This window comes from Coturnix japonica, chromosome Z (assembly GCF_054131305.1).
Source record: "Coturnix japonica strain WE chromosome Z, WE-NBRP24, whole genome shotgun sequence".
NCBI lineage: Eukaryota > Metazoa > Chordata > Aves > Galliformes > Phasianidae > Coturnix > Coturnix japonica.
This window is the reverse complement of record NC_140702.1, coordinates 13,875,577-13,897,456: the sequence shown is the minus strand read 5'-3', so window position 1 is coordinate 13,897,456 and position 21,880 is coordinate 13,875,577. Positions and strand designations below refer to the sequence as shown.

At 41.7% G+C, this 21,880-nt stretch overlaps 2 protein-coding genes across 5 annotated transcripts in view; one reads left to right on the top strand and one right to left on the bottom strand.

Annotated features, from left to right (window-relative positions):
* The first annotated feature begins 462 nt into the window (after positions 1-462).
* Positions 463-1,245, top strand: MRPL50 (mitochondrial ribosomal protein L50). 2 transcript variants are annotated; one of them, XM_015849824.3, is made up of 2 exons: positions 463-583; positions 723-1,245. In XM_015849824.3, exons 1-2 carry the CDS (start codon positions 486-488, stop codon positions 1,108-1,110), a joined length of 486 nt encoding a protein of 161 aa, XP_015705310.2. In that variant the 5' UTR covers positions 463-485; the 3' UTR covers positions 1,111-1,245. The 2 variants fall into 2 exon arrangements, with proteins under 2 accessions (XP_015705310.2, XP_015705309.2); XM_015849823.2 differs by having other exon boundaries at positions 720-1,245.
* Positions 1,246-2,936: 1,691 nt separating this feature from the next.
* PLPPR1 (phospholipid phosphatase related 1) overlaps positions 2,937-21,880 on the bottom strand; it is a 103,417-nt gene continuing 84,473 nt past the window's right edge. For all 3 annotated transcript variants that reach the window (XM_015849822.3, XM_085529851.1, XM_085529852.1), the window contains exons 4-8: positions 18,531-18,663; positions 9,766-10,016; positions 5,027-5,203; positions 3,762-3,893; positions 2,937-3,423 (exon numbers count right to left, since the gene is read on the bottom strand). In XM_015849822.3, coding sequence (XP_015705308.1) covers positions 3,391-3,423; positions 3,762-3,893; positions 5,027-5,203; positions 9,766-10,016; positions 18,531-18,663 — 726 coding nt within the window. In that variant the 3' untranslated portion in view covers positions 2,937-3,390. The remainder of the gene's footprint in view (positions 3,424-3,761; positions 3,894-5,026; positions 5,204-9,765; positions 10,017-18,530; positions 18,664-21,880) is intronic.

Sequence of the window (21,880 nt, the reverse complement as noted above, 5' to 3'; positions counted from 1 at the left end):
AAAGCAGGCTCCTGTAACTTCATGCTGTTCTTCCTGTTAACAGCCACTCATTTTAGAGGCAATGCATCACAGAGATCTAAACACTGGGTAATCCCAGACCCACAGAATTGAGGTGTTGGAAAAGAACTCTCGATATCCCCCAGCCAAACGTCATGTAAAAACAGGCTCCCCTCCAGGTCACACAGGAAACCACCCTAACAGGTTTTGAATATCTCCATGAGGAGAGTCCACAAGCTCTCCAGGCAGCCTGTTCCAGTGCTATGAATTACTGCATGTATCGTATCCTAAACGCTGCTCATTGCAGCACGATGTAGAGTGACAAAGGCACTCCCTGAATCCAACAAAACGCCTTCTTCCCCCATAGCAAGAGCTGTGGAGCGGCACTACAGCTCCCATCAGGCGAGGCGGGAAGGGGCGCTGACGCCATTACCGCTCGAGGAGTCACGTCATTTCCCGCCGAGAGGGGGGTGAGGCTTCTTCACAAGATGGCGGCCGCCGTGGGGCTGCTGGCGGCTGGACGGCGGCTCTGTGTGGGGCTGGGGCTGGGCTGCACGCCGCGGCGGGCGCTGTGGGGCGAGCAGAGGTGAGGGTGTGGGATGCTGGCTGTGGGGCCGGGGCTGGGGCAGGCGGTACGGTCGGCTGTTGCAGGCACATGTCTCTGCATGCAGATGCTTTAAAATGTGTGGGCACTGACTGAAAATACTCTTCTGTAATGTCAGCAGGAAGCAGGAGAAAGAAGTAGAAGACAGTGTAATTCCTCAAGAGAAAAATGAACCCAGCCTTATCTGTCCCCCGCCTCGCAGCAGGAAGTATGATCCTCCAGGAAACATACAGAGCATCCTCGAGGCTCGTGTCAAGGAGATTTGTGGGCCATCACCTGCTGGAGACTGGCAGCAGACGTCCCTGAAAGACAACAGGCTGAAGTATCAGCTCCTGGCCCAGCTGGCAGAAGAACTCGGTCACGCTGTGCCCAACTCACAGCTCCACCTGATGTGCAGTGCTCAGGATGTCCTGACTTTCTATAGCACTCCTGTGAAGGATATGTCCAAGTTTGATGAGCTGTGTGCTGCAGAGCTGCCCCCAAACCTGAAGATTGCATGGGAGCGGTGAGACCTACTGGGAAGTATTGCCGCACTTTTGTTGGGTTCTTAAGGCCCAAACTGTGGACCTGAAGCAGAACCTTTTCATTGTGATATCAACCAGATCCGAATATCACCAATAAAAAGGCATCCATTTGTCTTCAGATTTAATGTTTTCTTTCTACTGTATAGTGAAAAAGTGAAAATTCTATTTAGAAAATAGTATTGTGATGTCTAACAGCAGTAGAGTGTAGTGGGGGTAGTCAAAGCGATACTGCTTATATTGTCTTTGGTTCTGAACTCTGTAATGGGATTAAGTGAGTGTGTGTTGCTGTGTTTTGTGATGCTGTTTATCTCTGCCACTAAAACTAGACTGACAAATTCTTGGGGAAGGTGTGCCTCTAAACAACCCCCTCTTCCCCCCAAAAAACCCCATCTGCAAAAAACAAGATACAAAGTATAACTGGGTTTATTTTAGCCTTCATTTCCCCTGCTGGCCCCTTAGAGCATGATGGGGTGCTGCTGACTGGGAACATCAGATGGAGTATTCTTTGCTGATGATCTTCCCTAATGCTATTATCTTCCTAAGGCAGCAGAACCAGACAAGGCAATTTTGCCCCAGTTTCAGGGAATTTGGATCAAAGTTGTAGAACTCTTGCATTCCTAAAACAGACCCAGACGTCAGAAAATACCTACATGGAGAAATTACTGCATGATGAGACACAAATAGCCACATCCCATGTTTTCTTTGTGTAATAACAGACAGAAGAGACAGAAACCACACTTTTTTTTTTTTCCTTTTTTTCATCTGTTTTGGAAAAAAATATACAAAAGAAAAGAAAGAACAAAAAGCCAAGAATCAAAATGGAAATGTGAGGTAAACATTCCAGTAAAAGTACAGACAGAGGCTCCATTCCTTAAAGGAGACACACAGCAGTTATCACCATGCTAGAAGAATGAGATGCAGGAAAAGCCTACAAACAGTGAGAAGTCGTGTAACGAAGCCTTTGCCCCTGCTCTAACCATGGTATATGCACTCTTTTTGTTCGCCCCCCGCCTCCCCACCCCCTTATCTCTTTATTCCTTAAAGAGTGTTGCTGAATGTTGAAATAGCCGTACAGATATAAATTCTGCACGGCGGTATTTACAAAAATGCAGACTGCTACTACAGACTGTGTCAGTTCAGGTATTTCTGAATTCTTATTGTTATTATTTTTAAACTCACCAAAGCCCCTCAGTGAAAACAGTCAGGGCACAACTGGCTCTGTGGTGAGGCCAATCTGAATGCTCAGTGCTGCCACTTCACAGAAGATGTGGCTTCACTTTTCCCTTGTATCAGTGTTACTAGTTACCTCATAAATCTATGATGAAATTATGACACACTTACAGCACAGCCTCCGCTCCACAGTGATGGCTGTATATCCCCATAGTCAGTTCCTGAAGCCAGGTTCCACTGGGAGCTTTGGCTGGGCCTTGGGGAGGAACAGAGATCTAGGGACATGATATAGTCAGCTCACATGCTATCAGCTACTACTATAAATTTTCATATCTCCCATCTGCCCATATTGCAGACTGGGTATGCCATTTTAGTTATTCTTCAATAACTAGCACAATCACTCACACTGCAACAACCAGGCTCTGATTCAGTCAGATGCTTAAGGATACTTCAGGTCTGCCAAGCAGTCTGGAAGCTGCATGGCTAGCTGAAGTCTGTGATGCTAAGGCTTGCTTAAGTAGCTCACTGAATCAAGGCTGGATGTTAACTACTTGTTGGATTGGGGTTAGATTTCTGATCACCGTTATTTCCATCTGAATTAAATATACTTAATTACTTCAGAGCTTACCAAGATCAGAATCTGACCCGCTGGTTGAAGCACTTTATTACGGTAAGAAAAGGTAAAAGTGATTTTTTTTCCTTAAGATATATTAATTCAAAAATGAAAAAAAAATCTGTGTACAAATATCACATAACAACACCAACAATTCCATAGATGTAGTTCCTCAGTGCACACTTTAAACAAGAAAAGGTTTGGGGTTTGGTTTTTTTTTTTCCTTTTTTTTTTTCTTTTTTTTTTTTTTTTTTTTTTCTTTTTCTATTTTGATTTTAAATTCCGGCATAATAATATTAAAGCTGACAAAAAAATCAGGGCAAGCTACATCACTTCCTCATACAAAAAAATGTACAAAACATTAGCCTCTAACTAGACATAACATAATACTGATCATCACAGTCTGACACTTAGTAACCGTGTGTCTTGAAGTATTGTACTGGAGGGTAATAAAAAATAGCTTCTGCTGCCAGTCTTCCATTTCAGGTCACTTCAGTCATAGAGGCAGAGTGATTCTGCAAAGATGAAAATGCAAGACATGTGAGCATTGGTACATGTGTTGTCACTTACATATATTGTGTGGAATGAATGAGAAAGCCCTTCACTGAATGCAGAGATGTTATTGCACAGAATGCATGTGAGATCCTACTGATTAAGCTCTGGATGAGCAAAAGGAGCAGAAAGCCTACAGAATTCAGTGGCTTAAAGGATAAATGCCTTTAAAAAAATCACCTGTGATCCATATTCACACTGCTCAATGGGCATAACATTGGGAATGAAACCAGCCACGGTTTTTAGTTTGACATATAGAACGCGTGTTTTGTGATGGTTTGGGTGAGAGGATTTACAATACCTGTGCACTCAGTGTCTCCAGAGGACTTTCCACTCTTGGAAAAGCCATTAGTGGCATTCCTCGTGGGTCTTCAGGCTTCGGTTTAGAAGGAGCTCCATGGGTGCCTTTAAAGTTATGGACAACACATATCCCCTGTGTAATGTGGAAAAAGCAGATGGGGTCAGCATGTGCTGTCCAGAGGAGTAACAGCCATTCCCACCAGGGTATGTCAATTGCAAGTTTTCAATGCAACTTCACCTTGGGTTTTGGGGTTTTTTGTCTGGGATTGTCTGTCTCAACCTTGGGCCATAGTTGGTCTTCTGGGCTATCATAGTAAAAGGGTTCATCCTCTTGGCTTTCTTAGGCTTTATACAGCAGACTCCCATCATGTCTGCTTTATAATCACAGAATCTAGGACTGGGCTGTTGCTGCACCATCCCGGTCAAATAATCCCTTGAGATTCTGACTGCCAGTTCCAGTGAAAACAGCTCATTCACTAGGTCTGCCTCACATCTGGATGATACCAATCTCATTTAGCAACATATTTGCATACTTCCAGCACAACTCCTGCAATATTCATCTTACAAGGCCTTTCCTTGTGCATGATGATACCAATAAGGCCACACCTTTACACATATCTGCTTAGGGTTTAGGAAAAAGAATGGAAAGAAGACATGCAGGAGCTCATACATCTGTCACAGCAAATCCTACAGCCTGGCTCTTCTTTGCTGCTCTTTAGACCTGAGTAAGGAGTAGGCTGCAGCATGCGTGAATGGTGATCATATAGCATATAGTTAAAGAAAATATATCATAGAGCATATAGATAATGTTTGTAGCTAATGTTTTTAAATGGAATTAGGAACTTTTGTTTTGTTTTGTTTGTTTTTAACAGTGGGAATCAGAGATATGATTTAGCAGAGGGTTGTTAGAGTTAGGGTACTATGGTTAGGCTGTGGTTGGACTTGACGATCTTTGAGGTCTTTTCCAACCTGGGTAATTCTATGATTCTATGATTCAAAGCATTTTTCCAGGAAAGTCATGTGAGAGCATGGTCAGTAACTAAAATAATCTTGAAATACAGAAATGACATCATATTCACCTTACTAATTAATATAAACTTGATTTCCTATTAGAAATTTCTCTGATGACACATTCATTACAAGGGGCTAGAATTAGTTCTTAACAACTGGTTTAATTAGCTCTAAGAGACCACAGGAGAGGGGCAATGCTATGTTTGTTTCAAACACATGTCTTTAAAAGGCACAGGGAAGAACTGATAGGCTCACCAGAAACAAGGCGACTGCACTTCCCAGGATGAAGCCTGCGATCACATCTGAACAGTGGTTTCGATACTCAGAAACTCGATTCAGCCCAGTGAGGAACGCAGCACACAGGGTGCCCAGGCACAGCACAGGTTTGGCGAGCCTGCTGCTCTTTGTTTTAATTGTGCTTGTGATGTACATCTGAAAGAAAGGACAAACCAAAAATGAAAAGGGATTTGGCAAGAAACACACACACACATCTATGTTTTTCCTACAAGACATATCATAATTCAGCAGAGATATGACAAAATCCACGGTTCATGAATAAAAGCCTTGAGAAGTGGAGAAAGAGGTTTATGGTGACTCAGGGAATACTCTCAGGTAAATAAAACAGAGACTGGAAAGTGATGTTTCAGGATGTAAGATGTCCAGTCAGATGTATTTACATACTCTGAGCTATTGTGTACAGGCTTGGTTTCACTGTTTTCTTGACCTGTTCAAGCACTTGCTCAAATGCCAGCAAACACACGTGATGAATGTAAATGAATCCATGTTTGCAAACAATTTCTGTTTATACTCCCACAGAACCATGATGTGAACACAGTGGAGCACCCACTCATGCCACCTACAGCTGCTTCAGCTTTCTAAGCAGTGGTCAGGTTATTTTAATTCCATCAACAACTAACAGTGCTTTGCCAGTCACAGAACTCTTCCTCTGGGCCTGCTGAGCACTTTGCCATGAGCAGTGCTGAACCCAAACTGACAGAATTGTTTGGGACATGGAGGGACCCACCTCCACTCCCTGGCCAACAGCACAATGGCTTGGCCTGGGCAAAGCTGCCTCAGGGTTCTCCTCTGCCAAAGGCACTGCTGAAGGAGGTCTACAGAAGTTTGTCTTGGTGCTTCCAATTGCAACGACAACCATCCCACATCTTGCTTCATGCTCTGTAATCTACTTGGCAGCCTTGGGTGTTTATTTTAGCATATTCTAGTGCCTGTCCCTTTCTTCATGAGCCAAGTACGCAGAGGTCACTATAGGCTGACACACAAAGACAGGTTTCTGGGACTAAGAAACTGAAATGATGTTTCTCAATGCCACCATGCCCATTGCTTTCCATATATTCCTTTCTTCTGCTCTACTGTATGCATTATTTCATTTAAAATTTCTCCTTGTCCTACTTTTTTTCCCCACTTCTCACTGTCTGGTCCATCAAACACCCCTGGTGCTTGCTTCCCCTCTCTGGCTGCTGTTAAACAAGTTAGCCTTAAAACCATTTCAATACACTACCTCTAGATGTAGGGATGGTATGTAGCAATGACCTCCTGGTATGTTAAGGGACAGAGCAACTGACCGGCGGGGTCTATTTGCTCCATACCTGGACAAAATGAATCTGTCAGCTGCCAAGCAACTGCAGTACTGAAATTTTAACAGCTGAATTTTCCAGATCTGTGCCTGAGGAAGTGAAGTCTTCTGCTGAACGCATCATACAAAAGTGAGCTCTATTTCTGAATTGGAACATTATGTAATAGAACTGAGAAGAGACTAAGTTACATTGAAGGCTCACGCTGGCTTTGTTTCTCCAATCCGACACAGGAATGCACCCACCTTGAAATGGCAGCTACCAATTGAGCACTAGGTGGCAATCTTGCCCAAGTTTTGCTTGAGCTGCGCCTGACCAGCGCTGAAACTCGTGTTAAGGCTTCTTTGGAAACAATAGGGAAAATACATTATTTAAGTGAAGAGCCACTGTGTGAATAATTACTGCCCATCCTTTCACCCCGTGTGTTTCTTCCTGCAGAGGCCAATTCAAATGAGCAATTCAAAGATTGCTTTCTAATTCCCAACCAAAGCACCGCTGCAATTTACAACATCCAAAGGAAAATAATTACCTCCTTAAAACAAGAATGCAGCCCTGCTGTGACAGCTGCAATCTCCAGCTCCACAGAGCAATTCACGCATGCTTATTTTCTTAAGACTACGAGATGAAATGATGTCTAGCTTACTCTTGGTAGAATCATAGAGCTGTTTGGGTTGCAATGGACTTTTAAGGTCATCTAGTTCCAAGTCCCCTGTTACAGACAGACACCTCCCACTAGTCCAGGTTACTCAAAGCCCCTCATCCTATCAGTACATGGCCTTATAAAAAGTCCCTCCCCAGCTTTCCTTCAGGCACTGGAAGGCACTCAAGGATTCACGCATCTTGGCAGGAAAACGTAAACTTGTAGTAGAGAGAACATTTTTAGCAATGAGGATAATTAACCATGAAAACAGATTGCCAAGTGAAGTGATAGATTCTCTACCACAAGGAGAGTTTTAACAAGACAGGCTGTTTTTTCTAAATCGATGCTCCAGTTCATCCACAGATCATCAAGTGAGCTTGGAAATCACTGGATGAGATTCTTCATTTTGGTCAAAATATGCAATCAGTGTGGCTTTATCTTTATTGCTTTAGCCTCCAATGCAAAGTCTTTTTGAAGGTTCTTGCCATGTGTTTGCCCCTTCAGTTTTCTAAAGCCTTGCATAAGAGCCCAAAATCTCAGTTAAAATTGCTTCAGTTTTATTTCCTACGCTAGGAAATGTCTTGTAAACTTCCTGGTCTACTGTTTACAGGGTAAATCTATTTACAAAGCACTACATGTGAAAACCAATGGTTTGATGTGTGTGCGTATGGGGAGTAGGAGGAGGAGAGGAAGTGAATACAAAAAGAAGTGAGAAAAGGAGAAAAAAATGATATACAAAAATATTCAACGTATGTTTTATCTATATAAATAATCTATATGAATAATCTATTCAGCTTCCTTAGTGCATTTATCAGCACTCTCAAGGGATGTATTTAGCAGTGTGCAATGTGTGATAGTAGCATTCATCCCTCGTGTAACTCCTCTCCCATCTATTTTCAGACAGACAAAAGCATAGACAGGAAAGTTTAAAATAGACAGACACACATATATGCCTATATTTATACATGTGCATAAATGTATGCTTGCATATATTTATAACATGGTATATTTGTGCTGGGGAAGGCAGAGTGAAGGAAGACTATCCAGTCCTAATGTAGAAGTCAGGGAGATTAATTTTTCCTGGAAAGATCACAATCTCAGCACAGTTCTGGGAAAACTGGTGGCCTTCAAGCTTTGTAGATAATTTTTACCATGGAGACTTCTACACTAAGAGCCACTGACAGCAAGCTGTTCAGTGCAGCTTCCTGAAGTGCCAGAGCCTTGAATTTCAACAATGAATCTGGCAAGTGTATGTGTATAAATGGAGGAAATTGACAGTGGGGTCACAGTGACCTGGGTTACTGACGGGATTTGCTATAGGTATTCAGAATGTCCCAAACACTGAAGGTTTATTTTCTAGGTGTACTGCATCACTCTAGTCTAGCCAAAAAGCAACCAAAGTGTAAACAACAGACACTAGGTAGTGACAACTACCATGAAGTGGAATATTCTAGCCAGATGGAAGTGACAGAAGGAGTTATTTGTGGATACTGTAGGCCAGTGCCTGGCTTAATAATCCTAAAAATACTACCAAAATGTTGACAAGTGCCTAGTTGTAGCTTTTAGCCAAAGAGACTGTCCTGTGATTGTACAAGAGCTCTCATTGCTCTCACTGCAGAAAAAGCAAACAGGAGAATCAGGAAGTGTCTACAATAAAATCATTTAAATGCAGTGAAATACTTTAATTGTATGTGTTCATGTTGGATGTCACCACTTGTAGGATGCCCTTGTTGATGATTCTCCTATGACCTTTCTTAGAGTGCTTCCCCCTAGAGCCAAGGAGAAAGCACCCCAGGTGCTTCACAGCCTAGGGCTGAGAAACACTGATCTGCAGGAGGCTTAAACTCAAGAAGGAAAATTACCACTCTCCTTCAGCTGTAGAAATCAGCTGTTTGCAGAAGATGTGCCTTCCTAGGAACCAAAGTCCCTGAAGTTCTACCCAACTTGATCCCAAAGCAGCCATCTTAACATTCATCACAGAATCACAGAATCATTGAGGTTAGAAAAGGACTCTAAGATCTTCTAGTCCAGCCACCAGCCCATCACCACCATGACCACAATCATAATTAAAACAGCCTCTCCCACATTACCATGTCTGTTGGGAACTGTGTTTCACACATGGTTTGCATTGCTCAAAAGTACTGCATGCAAAACATTATGAGCTTTGCAAACACTTTCCAAAAATTCCTGGTCAAAGGAATTAACAGTTTACGTATCAGTCATTGTTCACATAAAATTCAATGGAAACAGATGGTAAATGAAACAGCAGTGGGTGACCTCCTCTTTGCAAAGCAATGATGTGGTGTTTTATCATCTGCTACCAGGATAAGGGTAAAAGATTCAGTAAATAACATCATCAATATTTTTGTCAAATTCTGATGGCCTATAGAGAGGCTCTGCCACTTATTTGGATCTGGCTGCTGGGGAAAGAAATTCCTGATTAAGTTAACACCTGTTTTAGTGTTGATGAGACATGGGCAGGGAAAATGCATACTCAAAAGCCTCTGAGAAAATTAGCAGCAAAACTGAGATTAGAAGCTCACGCCTCTACATTACACATTGCTGCAGAAGCAATGAGAACTTGATTTGCTTTTATTAGTGCCAGTAAAACAGTGAGAGAGGAGGGGATTTTTCCTTATGGATAAAGAGGAAAGCTTTCCCTGAAACAACTCTCTTTTCCTTCAAAAATACACTGTGTGACTCCATCTGGATGTACAGACAGACACCCCTCCTACAAGTCAGCAACCATCCCTGCTACTCACCGTGGCATATAAAGCTGAGTAGATGCTTAAAGCAGCATGTTTGGAAGGAAAGGATCTCCTTGCCTTTTCAATCACCTCCACATCCCCAGTGCAGATGTTGCCGTTGTTGATGAACTGGTGGTGGGTCCGACAGTCATTTCCAGTGTAGTTGGGTTTACACACAGTCAGGAAGTATGGAGCCAAGTTCCCAGTCACAACCTGGCCAGCATTTACAAATATGTCAGTGGCAAAAAGTCCAAATGCAAACACTCCTGTGAGGAAAGGTTAAAAACAGTTATTATTCAAATAAGTTTAAGATAGTCTTTGTACATGAAAGAAGAAATACACCGAGAGATAAAGGAGCAAACACCACTGTCATTACCTGGAAAAAGCCACTGCTGACTCCAGCAGAGCCCTGTATCAAATATAAGACACAGGAGGGCGAGTGCTTACATTATGGCAGGTATTTAACTGAGTATCTCCACAAGGAACAGGAAGAAGGCTGAATGTGGTACATATGAGAATAAGTACTTCTATAATTCAGACTCTGAACCAAAATGTAAGTTATATAGGTTTCAATGAAAACTATGCATCTATGCTGTAAAGTTTCACAGTCTGAATGTCAAGCACAATTTTTTAAGAATATTTATGAATTTTTGCCAGATCTGGGCAAAAAATGGTCATAAGTGGCTCTGAACTATAAAATAAAAGCCTGAAGGAGTAGTATTGCACTAAGTCATAATACCGCTGTTATAATATCATTTGTCTTCTGAATTGTCATCGATTATTCTGAATTCTGGTGTTGAAAAGGTTCTGATCCAGGAATATTTGCCAGGTCCTTTAGGATAAATTCTTAATGCTCTGATGCAGAAGAAATTTCCACACAGTTTCCACAGCTCAGTTTATGTCAGCAGGAGCACATACCCTCCTATGCTAAAACAGAAAGTGTGTGCTTGAACCCAGGAGCATTTGCGGGTTTGTGGAGAATCCCCTGCTTGAAACTGCATTTTTCATAGCCTCCATTGACTCTCTGTGAGTGCTCCCAGTGTCTAATACAGCTGCTATGAACACCTAGAGAGGTCTTTGCTTGTATGAGCTCACTGCATACCAAAGGGAAAAGAGCAGCAGGCTTCCAGTAATGCCAAACACAAGCATTTCAGAAGACTAAATCAGCTCACCATTCCCCCACCCATCACTAAGTTAGATTAAAGCATCACATAAAAACAAAGAAACAAACAAAACTATTTATTGTGATCTAGGAATGCTGAGGGTCATACATGTTTGCCTCCTCCCTCCTGCAGCTTAGTAGACAAAAGTCATTCAAAAATGAGATTGTAGTTAAGAACAACCAAAAGTGGGAGAACAGCTTATCTTAGGAAAGCTGCAGTGATCACAGCAATTGCATTGCTTATCTGTACTGACCTGAAAAAGGAAGAAAGTGTTGGTGCAGTCTGATAAACAAAAACAACAGGGTGTTAGGAATAGAGCACAACTGAAAATGCTTTATGTCAAATTATCAGGAATCAAGGATAGTTCTGCAGATATTGTAATCCTGCCTGTAGGTAACAAAAATCAGCAGGGCCATAATGGAAAGTTAGATCCTTTTAAACATGACAGGCCTACCTTCATGGGACATTTGTATGGACGGGAATGTGAAATGAAGCCCATAACTAAAGAGCAATGAATGATACAAGAGTTCAGTGGGACTCCCTGGTGCTACTCACTCACCAGGGTGCTGCGGCTGACACAGCCATGCTGCAGCACAAATCTCTTGCTCGAGAGTCAGTGGTCCTAGGCTGCAGGACTGGCCTACTGGGAAATGGAGTATGCTGACTCTGCTCCTTTAATTCCTTTATCCCTCTGTAAATACTGTAAACCCATGGTTTTACAACTGCTGACAGGAATTCCTCATCTACATTAAGCAAAGCATATGCATGTTCAAATGAAAAAGCCTGTAGGTAGCTTTTTGGCCAGCAAAACATTAATTCATGCCAGAAAAATCTTGCTTTATGTACCGTTCTTTGGCCAAATTAAAAAAAAAAAAAACAAAAAAAACCCCAGCTTGCTCTAAATGGTATCATTTTGATGTTCTGTGCAAATCACACGGAATGCAATGAGGATTATTACCCAGCTCTTTATAACACTTATAGGAAATGTAAAATCTAGACAAATATTGCAGTCTGACCCATGGCCTCCACAGCAAAGTAAGCACAAGTCAAAAATGAAGGTGTTTCAGGAAAAGCTCATGGGCTGCACACAGTTATTTCAGTCCCTGTGCACAGGGTACAAAGGCAGCATTTTGCTCTGCTAAAGAGAAATTTCAATATCTGCATTTTCCCATTAACTGGTAGTGTTGAAAGCACTGGCTCAGACAGCTGCTGAAGGCTGCAGTACTCTGCAGAACAGTAGAACAAGCCATGGATGAAGCCTTTGTCAAGCTTTGCATTGTGATGCATATTGATCTCTGTAGTTCCCCTCATGCAACCTAATGCCAAACTGTGCATGATGAAAGTCTTAGCAATTTGCAGCACTGAATCCAGCAAACAGGAATGTAACCCTTGCAGACTGATTACACATCACTCGCTCCCTAGAGACTATGCAATGGAGCTGGTTCTAATTGATTTGAAGTCTGTAACACCAGTGAGCTTTGGTAGTGATGGAGTCCCCTGGTGGTTTCTGTACATCAGGAATCCAACTCCAGCTAATTTGTTCAATGACCTTCAGCAGCCAAGTTAACTGACCAGGGCATGAGAATGCAGTTATGTGGTTGCCAGGTTTTTGGAGGCAGGCAAGCCACTGCTGGAAGGCTTCATGGAAAGGGCAATCAGCCCTTTGCACTTTACAGTCATCCAGCTGAAATTGGAAATACAGTGACACAGAGAAAACAGGAGAACTTGTACCTCTTGCATAATTTGGTGGTCAGGTTTAATGGTGGTGATACCACTCTGCTAAGGAGCAGCACTTTGTCACACTGTCTTCACTCTGATCTAGAAAACTTGGTAATGAACTTTAGCTTATAACTTGACAAATGCTGATAAAGCTGATAAAGGGCGTAGACAGAATAAGGCACATTCAGGTAAAAACACAGTCTGTGTAGTTGGTTGTTCACACAGTGGATGCATACAGGATTATTCAAGTTACTTAAAGTCACACCTTCCCCTTGTCCAGAAGGTTGCTGAAAGAGTCCTTAAGTAATGAAAGATCTGCTCAAAAATGCTAGGGATAGAAAATATGAACCTTAGATCCTTATAGCTCTACTAAATTTTTCTTGGAGAAAGCATCTAAATCTTCATCAGCTTCATTTCTGAATGCTTCAGGTTTAATTTCTTCATTTACATCCCCCTATAAATTGCTGCCACATAATACTTCAAGCATAGATCCATAACTGTAGGGCTCTCACTGACATGCAGCTCCAACTAAACTGTATGTCTGTTTGCCAGCGTCACCACCTCCAGCTATGTCTATTGATTTGGCTAACAGAAACATGTACTGTGAAGAAAGACTAGCTCTCCTCCTTCACTGTTACATTAGCTGACTTGTTTTCTCCCTGCAAGTCTTGCCTGAGCTCTCTCCCGCTCTGTATCTCTCTCTCTGACATCACTGACTGCAGCTGCTTGCTGACTCCATGGAAACTCTCACTGCTACAGATATTTTAAACACCACTCATTTGAAGCAAAACACAAACACACACAACCAACCAACCAAAGGAGCTGTACACAAGCTGCTGAAAAGACATTGGGAAGAAAGAAGTGAGAAGCCAATGGGTGGAAGTGGGAATGAGGAGGCAAAATGCTTTAATAGGGAAAAACAACACAAAATCACTAGATAAGGTGACATAAGAAGCAATGCATTCAATAGCTCATGGGACATCAGAAGCTATGCTCTTGGGTAACATATTGTGACATCTACGAAGTGCACTTACTGAGGAACAGCTCCTTCTCCCAATGTACAGCCTGAGTTTGTACAGTGTGCAGTCTGAATTTGTCACACTCTTAATTTCCTGGAAAAAAACCTTTCCTATTTGCATTCCCACAACCTCTTTCCCACTCCTATGGTTTTTGAAGAGCATTAGAGTTTCAGTGGAGGGAGTCCCCAGAAAAACTTCTGGTTTTACACAAATGCTGATCTTCAGCTAATCTCTGCAGTTTTCCCTGTAACTATCCTGTGCATCCAATTAAGTCATCCAAGCTGACTGAAGAAGTTGACAGAAGGATACATTCAAAAGGACCTGGACAGCTTTGAGATGTGAACCTGAAAGAACCTAATGACATTCTGCAAGGCCATGTTAGGAAGTAATTATTCACTCAGAAGGCAGTGAGAGTCTGGCACAGCTGCCCAGGGCAGCTGTAGATGCCCCATCCTTGCAGGTGCTCTGGAACAGGTGGGATGGGGCCCTGGGCAGTCTGAGCTGGTGGAAGGAAAGCAGCCCACAGTAAGGGCTTGGGGCTGGATGGACATTAAGGTCTCTTCCAACCCAACCATTCTGTGATTATATGATTATTCAGTCCTGTGACCTACACTCTGCTAATCCACCCTCCATCTTTATATTTTAATGTGCGTTTATAAAGGAGACCCGTATTATAAGCCATTTTACAACTAGAGAGATGGAGGCTGCAGGAAAATCTACTGCCATTGCTTGCTGCCATTGCATCAGGAACAGGGTCACCAGCAAGCTTTGTCTGAGCAAGGATAATCAAACCCCAGGATCAGTTTTTATCTCCTGGGGAAGACTCCACAAAGACCCAGGCATCTGCTGCCTCCTGTGTCTACCTGCATCCTTCATGAGTGTCCTTCCAAAATACTGTTCAAGACATAAGGACATGCAAGAAGAAATTCAGTGCAAAAGTGCTCTGGAGCCTCAAGACTCTTCTCCATGAATGCAGATGATTTCTTTCTGCTTGTTGGCTTATGACTACCAATTTTTATCTAGAGAGCAGTCAGCTTAGAGCCTGGGAGCAGTAATGTTTGGGTTGTCCCCACAGCAGTGACCCAGTTCTCACTGTAAAGGTCCTTCAGTGAGAGAGAAGTGAGACCTGCAGTAGTTTAAGCCACACACCCAAATACAGGCTGAGACCTCCTTTGAGGCAGTCAGTTAATGACAGTGTGTGCAGTGTGTCACTGTGGAAGCAGACAGAAGGATAAGGTCAGGCTAACTATGTCCCGCAGCTGCACAGGGAATTGACATCAGAGCTCTGGGGTTTATCTATCCCATTACAATAAACTCAATGTGTGTGTAAATCTTGTAAACCTTTATTTGCCAAACTAAAGCCTTAATTTGCCGAAATAAAGCCTTAATTTCATTATTTAGCTGCCTACTGTGAGGTGGCCCCATGCTTTAAATTAAGCTGTCAGCAGAAGCTGATCTGTGCCATTTGTTAACTGCAAATTATGCAGCTCCAGTGTAAAAGCCACTGGTAACAAATTCACAAAGCAAGTTGCATTTCTAAATATCTAGAGAGAGACTACTTGCATGTTATCAGAGCTTTGCAGGTCTACAACTTAATCACATGGATTAGAAGCCTAATATACTGATACTGAATTGCAGCAAAATACACTTCGGTCACCCTGCCAGACTGAGTCAGTGAGGGCTGAATCACAGTCCTGGGGGTGCTATTGTGGCTGTATCTGAACATACTAAATCCTTGACTAAGACCATCCACTAAGGAACATTAAAATGATTTATACCTCTGTTTGTAATACAAATGATGAAGTACAGCATGGAAGAGAATGAAGGATGGGGCAAGATGTTAACAAGGGTACTGACGGTAGGGAAATTACCACAAGAAGAGGGGAATAAAAGTACAAAATGCTGTGTGATGAGAAGAAGAGGCTGAGGCCCAAGGAACCATCAGTCTACCTCACTGATTTCTCAAAGGTCTGGGATAAAAACTGTGTATTTTGGTGTCTGTAGTTCTTAAAAAAACTCTTGTGAGGGCTGAGGAGGGGATGAAGGAGAGATATGTGAGTAAAGAATAGCAGTGCTTAACCAATATTTTAGACAGAAAAATGACTCTAAAGCAGCCACACACCCCTTGTTTGACATCAGAATCTCCAAAATAAATGTCAGCAGAAAAAATATAAAAGATGAAGATGGAACAAATCTCAACATATATCAAAGTCTGAGCTTTCCAAGATAAAACACCTTTCTTTCACTGATAGAGGAATTGATTTTCTAAATACAGGAACACAGCAGTTTTCACCCATCTGGGATTCAATAAAAGACTTGATACATGTTGAAAGAAGTTGAGATGCATTTTTTCACTACAAAAGGTGATACATGCAGAACTCATCTTTGGGACAGGGAGACAGGAGAAATTATTGTCCACTTTTCTGTGGACAAAGAACCAAGGGGGAATTTAAGATAAAGCTCAACTGTCAAAGTCCCTATGAAATTCATGAAGAGACCTCTATAGAACAGACAGCTGCTGAGGGCCTGGGGAAAGAAGAGAAAATAAATAGGAAGCATGGCAGGTAAGGTATGAACATGAATGAAAAGAATCATAAGGGGTTGAGAACATCCCAGGAGAGCAGTGGGATTTTGCTTTTGCTTCATTCTTTGTACCACTACTAGAGAACAAAGAAGTACCTTATTGTGCATATACAAAGTAAAAGCAAGAGGAGAATAAGCTCAAGTCTACCTATTAAATGCAACAGATACCACAGTGATAATGTGGCATGAGTACCTACCTTTCATATCACTAAAGATAGCCTGAAACTCTCTGATTGTCATGTGGAAAGCAAATTTAGTCTCTTATTGTTAAAAATCCATTTTTTCCTTGCATCCTTAGCTATGGAATCAGGGACAGACTAAAAATGTCTTCATCTTTCTAAAATTTGAGAACAGCAGCTCTCAAAATGCACCCTTCTGAAATTAGTGTCAATTTTCCTTAAACATGAGCACCCAGGCACAGTGAGTGGTATTTCTCATCCTGTTTAATAATAACAACTGTCATGACTTACTTAGAAGATAAAGCAATATTCAACAAAGCCCAAATACTACTTTTTGGATGTATTCATTGATGTCTCTTGCTCCCATATCTGGGCCAAAAAGATTGATCAGATTTTAACAATCAAATAAATCTGTGTCAAGACTAAACTGGCAGTGAACTTTCTTATAACAAGACAGGCCACTCCCTAGGATATCTGAGGAGAAAGCCTATTTCATATTTCTGCTACTTATGGACCTCATATTTAGCAAGAAAAGACTCGTGAGGAAGTCCATGTAGGAGTAACTTGTTTGTCTCTCCATAGCCAAGCATCCAGTGAATCACAGAATCATCATCCAGGTAAACCTCCCGGAGTGAGTAGCAGGTCCATATCCTGCTCTTCTCTAAGGGTCCAGTGTATCATCACTGTCCCATCCAGAATCAAACAGTAGAGGAAATGCCTAGGAATAAAGCTAGCTTAAGCGAAAGCAGAGCAGAAAAGTGCATTTATAAGAAAATATACAGAGCAAGTGCTTAGCCTCCACAGTTTAACCTCTTTTAGTACTGACCCCGCAGGCGAGAATATTTGATTAGGACTCTAAAACATGCTGAATGTGCTGCAACAGCCAAACAGCCCTGAGTGGTCCAGTGGATTCCAGTATCCCGCTTTTCTCTTAATGGCAGTTTACTATCTATCAATATATCCTAGAGGTTATCTGAAGTTCAAGGGTATTTCACTTTTAAAGTCTTTTGTGCTAATGAGCAGCACGCAGGACTGGCTTGGGTTACAAACCACTGGTGGTCTCCATACACCTCAGTGTGTGAGATGGTAAAAAAGCATTTTGCTTCCTAACCTCCACGCTTAGAGCAGGAGGCACAGAGAGGAGAGGTTCATCCTCTGTGGCAATTATTTGCTGATTATGAACACCTGCAGGTGGGGCCGTGCTCTGTGGGAACCATGAACCCTTCACCATGGTCACACTAGCCCTTTTTTTCTCTTTTTCTTATGAAATCAGTAGTGACAGGGAAGATGCAATCCAGGTATTTTCACCCTTTTGTTCAGCTGCTACATTTAAAACTCAGCTTTTAACCATCAATTCAGTTTGGGATTTGGAAACTGTGAGGGAGTAGTTACATTCACTGTCAACGCCAGAGCAGAAATAAAGCTACAGCACTGTTCCTCTTCCTGCCCCAAAAGGACCTACAGGGCAGTCACCTCAGTGCGGTCTCTGAGGCATTTTTACATTGATCTTGTGTAAAGGGCATAGTGGTTTTTAAGTACAACAGAAAGTAAACTCCACATTTTATTGATAGAATTTCTTCACTGTTTTCTCAGCAATTAACATAATAAAATACCTAAAAAAAAAAACAAACCACACAGAATAAAAATATGAATGCTATTTTTATGTGGACTCTGGCCTTTTTTACACTGTGCTCAGCTGAACATTATGTGCCAGAATTATAGAAGATAAAATTAGAGCTAAAAAAAAGAAGAAGAAAAAAAAAAAAAAAAGCCAAAGAGATGGGCTGCTGAGAACTGATTTGTAAGTAAAATGGCCATCGTACACAGAATAGCAATGATGGAATTATTCATACAGCGATTTGATTGGCATAACCTTTCTTCAGTGGTCCAGAAGAAGCATTTAGCTCAGCAGAACTGGATATAAACCAGGACCAGGCAGCATGGTATGGCACATCTCAAACATTACCTTGCCAATCATGAGGGGGGCAATTCCTCTAAAGTGGAATTTACTTGCAAAGATTTTACAGCTTAATTAACTTTGTGCTGTAAACAGTTAGGATCTTTTGTTCTGTTTTGGTACAAACGGGAAGTAAATTTGCAGTGCTAAAGATGCTTACCTATAAAACGTATGATTCTTCGAAGCAGTGGGTTCAGGTAACAGCACTCTCCAGTCAAAATAGTTTTCTCTTGGATAATTAGGGTTTCTCTGGTTGACTTTATGAAATACATGGATATCTCACCAATAAAAATCTGTCAGAAAAGGGAAAGAAACAGGTTAAAAGTGAAATAAGCAAATACTGAAATACAAGTGTCTGATTCCAGACCACAGAAACTACTGCCCACCGCTGTGCTTTGGGACACTGCACTTCCACAGCTGAGATGTACTGCAGTGACCCAGCTCCCAGCCAAGAAAAGGGTCTGCTGTCCTCATGCTCTGTGGCAAGACACAACAATTTATGGCCTTACACTAATTTCTTATTTTTACTACTATTAATACAGAATATCATGTCCTGGGTTTACCATTTAAAATTTACAGATAGGACAGGCTTTATAGATGGAAATGTTCTATGAGTGTAGCAAATTGGAAGGTGATTTTACAGACTTCTACCCCAACATTCTACCAGCAAGCACCCACAACGCTGAACATTCTTTACAGCTTTTACACCTTAGAAATACATCCGTCTGAGTCTGCCACAAAGGCAACAGAGCTCTTGCCACTGCTGAAAAGAGATTTAGATGAAGGACATCCCCCATTGGAAACTTGTCAGAAGTCGCAAAACTCTTGAGGTCACCAAACATTTTGGACATCATATGCTGTATTAGTACTAAGAAAGTAAAAACTGTTGGGAGATAAAGGCAGCACAGGCAATTACCCACAACATTACATCACTTGCATGGTTCCCTCCATAGCCTGGCTTGGTGTGATGGTACCTCTGAACATGCCTGGAACAATTCCTGTGAGGAAGGCTGGATGCAGTCATTTCTCTTTACATCACAGTTGAGCCACTCAGCCACAGACTGCACACGAGGGGCAGTATGAAGGCCACAGGATGAGTGCTGATCTGTTTTATTTATTATCTATCTGTCCTGCTTAGTTTACCAAAACACCAAAATGTAAATTTCCAGGGATCTACCAATCTTCATGTCAACCGTTCCTGCCTAGTAAATATATATTTTGTTAACAGAACATTCATTTCTTCCATGAACTATGAGCTCTATACCATAGGGGTGGAATCACTAACACCTAAGTGTTCAGAATTAATTTAACTCTGCTGCACAGAAGTCTATCTGCCCAAGCTAAAGCTGGGCAGAATTTGATCACAGGTTTTAGAGGCAGTGATGGGCCATTCACTCATATCACATTTTGTCAGCAGGCTTCAGAAAGGGAAACTGAAATTTAGAAAGACAGAGTTTGTAATGAGAGTACTTAGGAAAAACAAAAAACAAAACAAACAAAAAAGACCCTGAAGTAGAAGAAATGAGTTTTTAAAAAGAAAGCACCCAAGTGAATTAATAAAAAGACAGTTATTTCAAAACATGCAAGAGAAATCCATAATGGTCAAAGAAAGCTATTACTGAAGTGTGTGCACATACATTTACACAGATACAGAATTAGCACAAACCTTGAGGAACAAATTCTAGCTCACTTGGCTGGGATGGTATGCTGTTTCAAGGGCAAAAATTTATCCTTATTAAGCCAGATGAACATCCTTATTGATTATTGACATTCAAGCCAAGTATGCTCAACCTCTTTACAATTCTAACTGCTGATGGTGAGAGATGTAGTTGTAAAATGTATGTCAATAATGGCATCTGGGGGGTAGGAGCCAATGCATGGGAGCCACACTGAAATATTGCCTTTAGCTCGTTTCACTGCATCTCCTCTTAACAGAATTGGCAAGCAGTTCAATAAGCTCAGCTCCCTAACTATGGGGCAGGGAATTAAGAAACAGACCATCTGCACTAAAGCAGTTTGAAAGTGACACTGTTTCAAGTCATTTATTATCTGAATAATGATAATACTGAGAAGTCTGAGTTAATGCTTTGCCTTTCCGCCTCTCTGCCTGGGGCAGTACATACACACTGAGGGAGAATTCACACTTTGAGGAAATTCTAGTTTGTGAAGACATGAGAAAGCTGAGTTACAAAAACCCAAACTTTTCAAATGAGGGTTAGGTATAAAACACAGACATAAACCTTCTTTAACAATACATCATTTTAATGTTTCTTCTCATCAGACGTTGACTGCTTTGCAGCCTCAGTTCCATCTTGGCTATCAGGAACATGGCTATCTTGCACTCTCCTCATGACATGCCATGTATACAAACTAGTTCCACTTAAGATTTACAAGTAAATTTTGCCATGGTATAAATCTGTTCTTCTACTGATTAAGCAGAGCTACCCCAGAATTCCTGCAGCACAGCAAAATAAGATTTTTTAACTGACCAGTCCTTTCAATTTAATATAGCCTCTGGGTACACATTAATAGCACTGTATGTGTGAGATGACTCAAGCTAATTCTATATAGCTGGACTATTCTCATGGTTCTGCTTCTGCCACTGCACTTTGTTGTCTGGATTAGAGGATTTTATTTCCTTGCACATTTTATGTGGGCCCTAGAAAGTGATTCAGGGCCTTGATGAGCTCTAAAAACTCGTGGTGAGCTTGGGCACCTGTTCTGATAGCTAATCTACCCATGCAGATTTGAATGCATGGCTCAGAAATGTGATTTGTTCATCTCCAGGCGGTTCTGAGGATGAATAACTTCTCTGATTTTCATGACTTAAAACTTGACAGGCGACTTGGCTGCATGTGGACACTGTCCAGCTGGCCTCCCAGAATCAATTGCTGACATTTTGTCTATAATGGATCTGAACTCACACAGCCATTGCCTGGAAAAGACATTCCACCAATGTGTGGACCAACACCTTTGGACATACCACATCTTCCCCTTTTGTATTCTCAGTGCAGTGGGGGCACTCAATCCTCCCTGCACTCTTGCATGGTTTATTTCTTGTTAATTTGTTTAATTATCAATTTAAACATCAGAACAATCTTTTGCTTTCAAAAGGAAATGGGATTTTTATCTTTTCTTTTAATCTTCGGCTTCTTACACCACTTTCTGATGAGCTCAAGTCAAATGTCAAAGGATTTTTTGCATAATTGCACTCTAAAAATGGATTAGAGGTAAACATCAAAAGGGGCCGTTTCTGTAGGGATGGAGTAAGATAAGCTGTCCAGGTATGAATCTGGGATACTGCCAGTAAGACATTTCAGAACAGCAGTATCCTGCAGCATCACTCCTGAAGGGACTATGCTGTCGGTGAGGGGGGGAGCCCTGAGGAGATACATTCCATTTAGGAAGTGAATTACTTGATGGCATAGTCAGGGCAGCCAAGTCTGGGTCGAGATTTAAGGCTTTTGCTTCTTTCACTCTGAAGTACAGACAGTATTTTAGAATATTCTG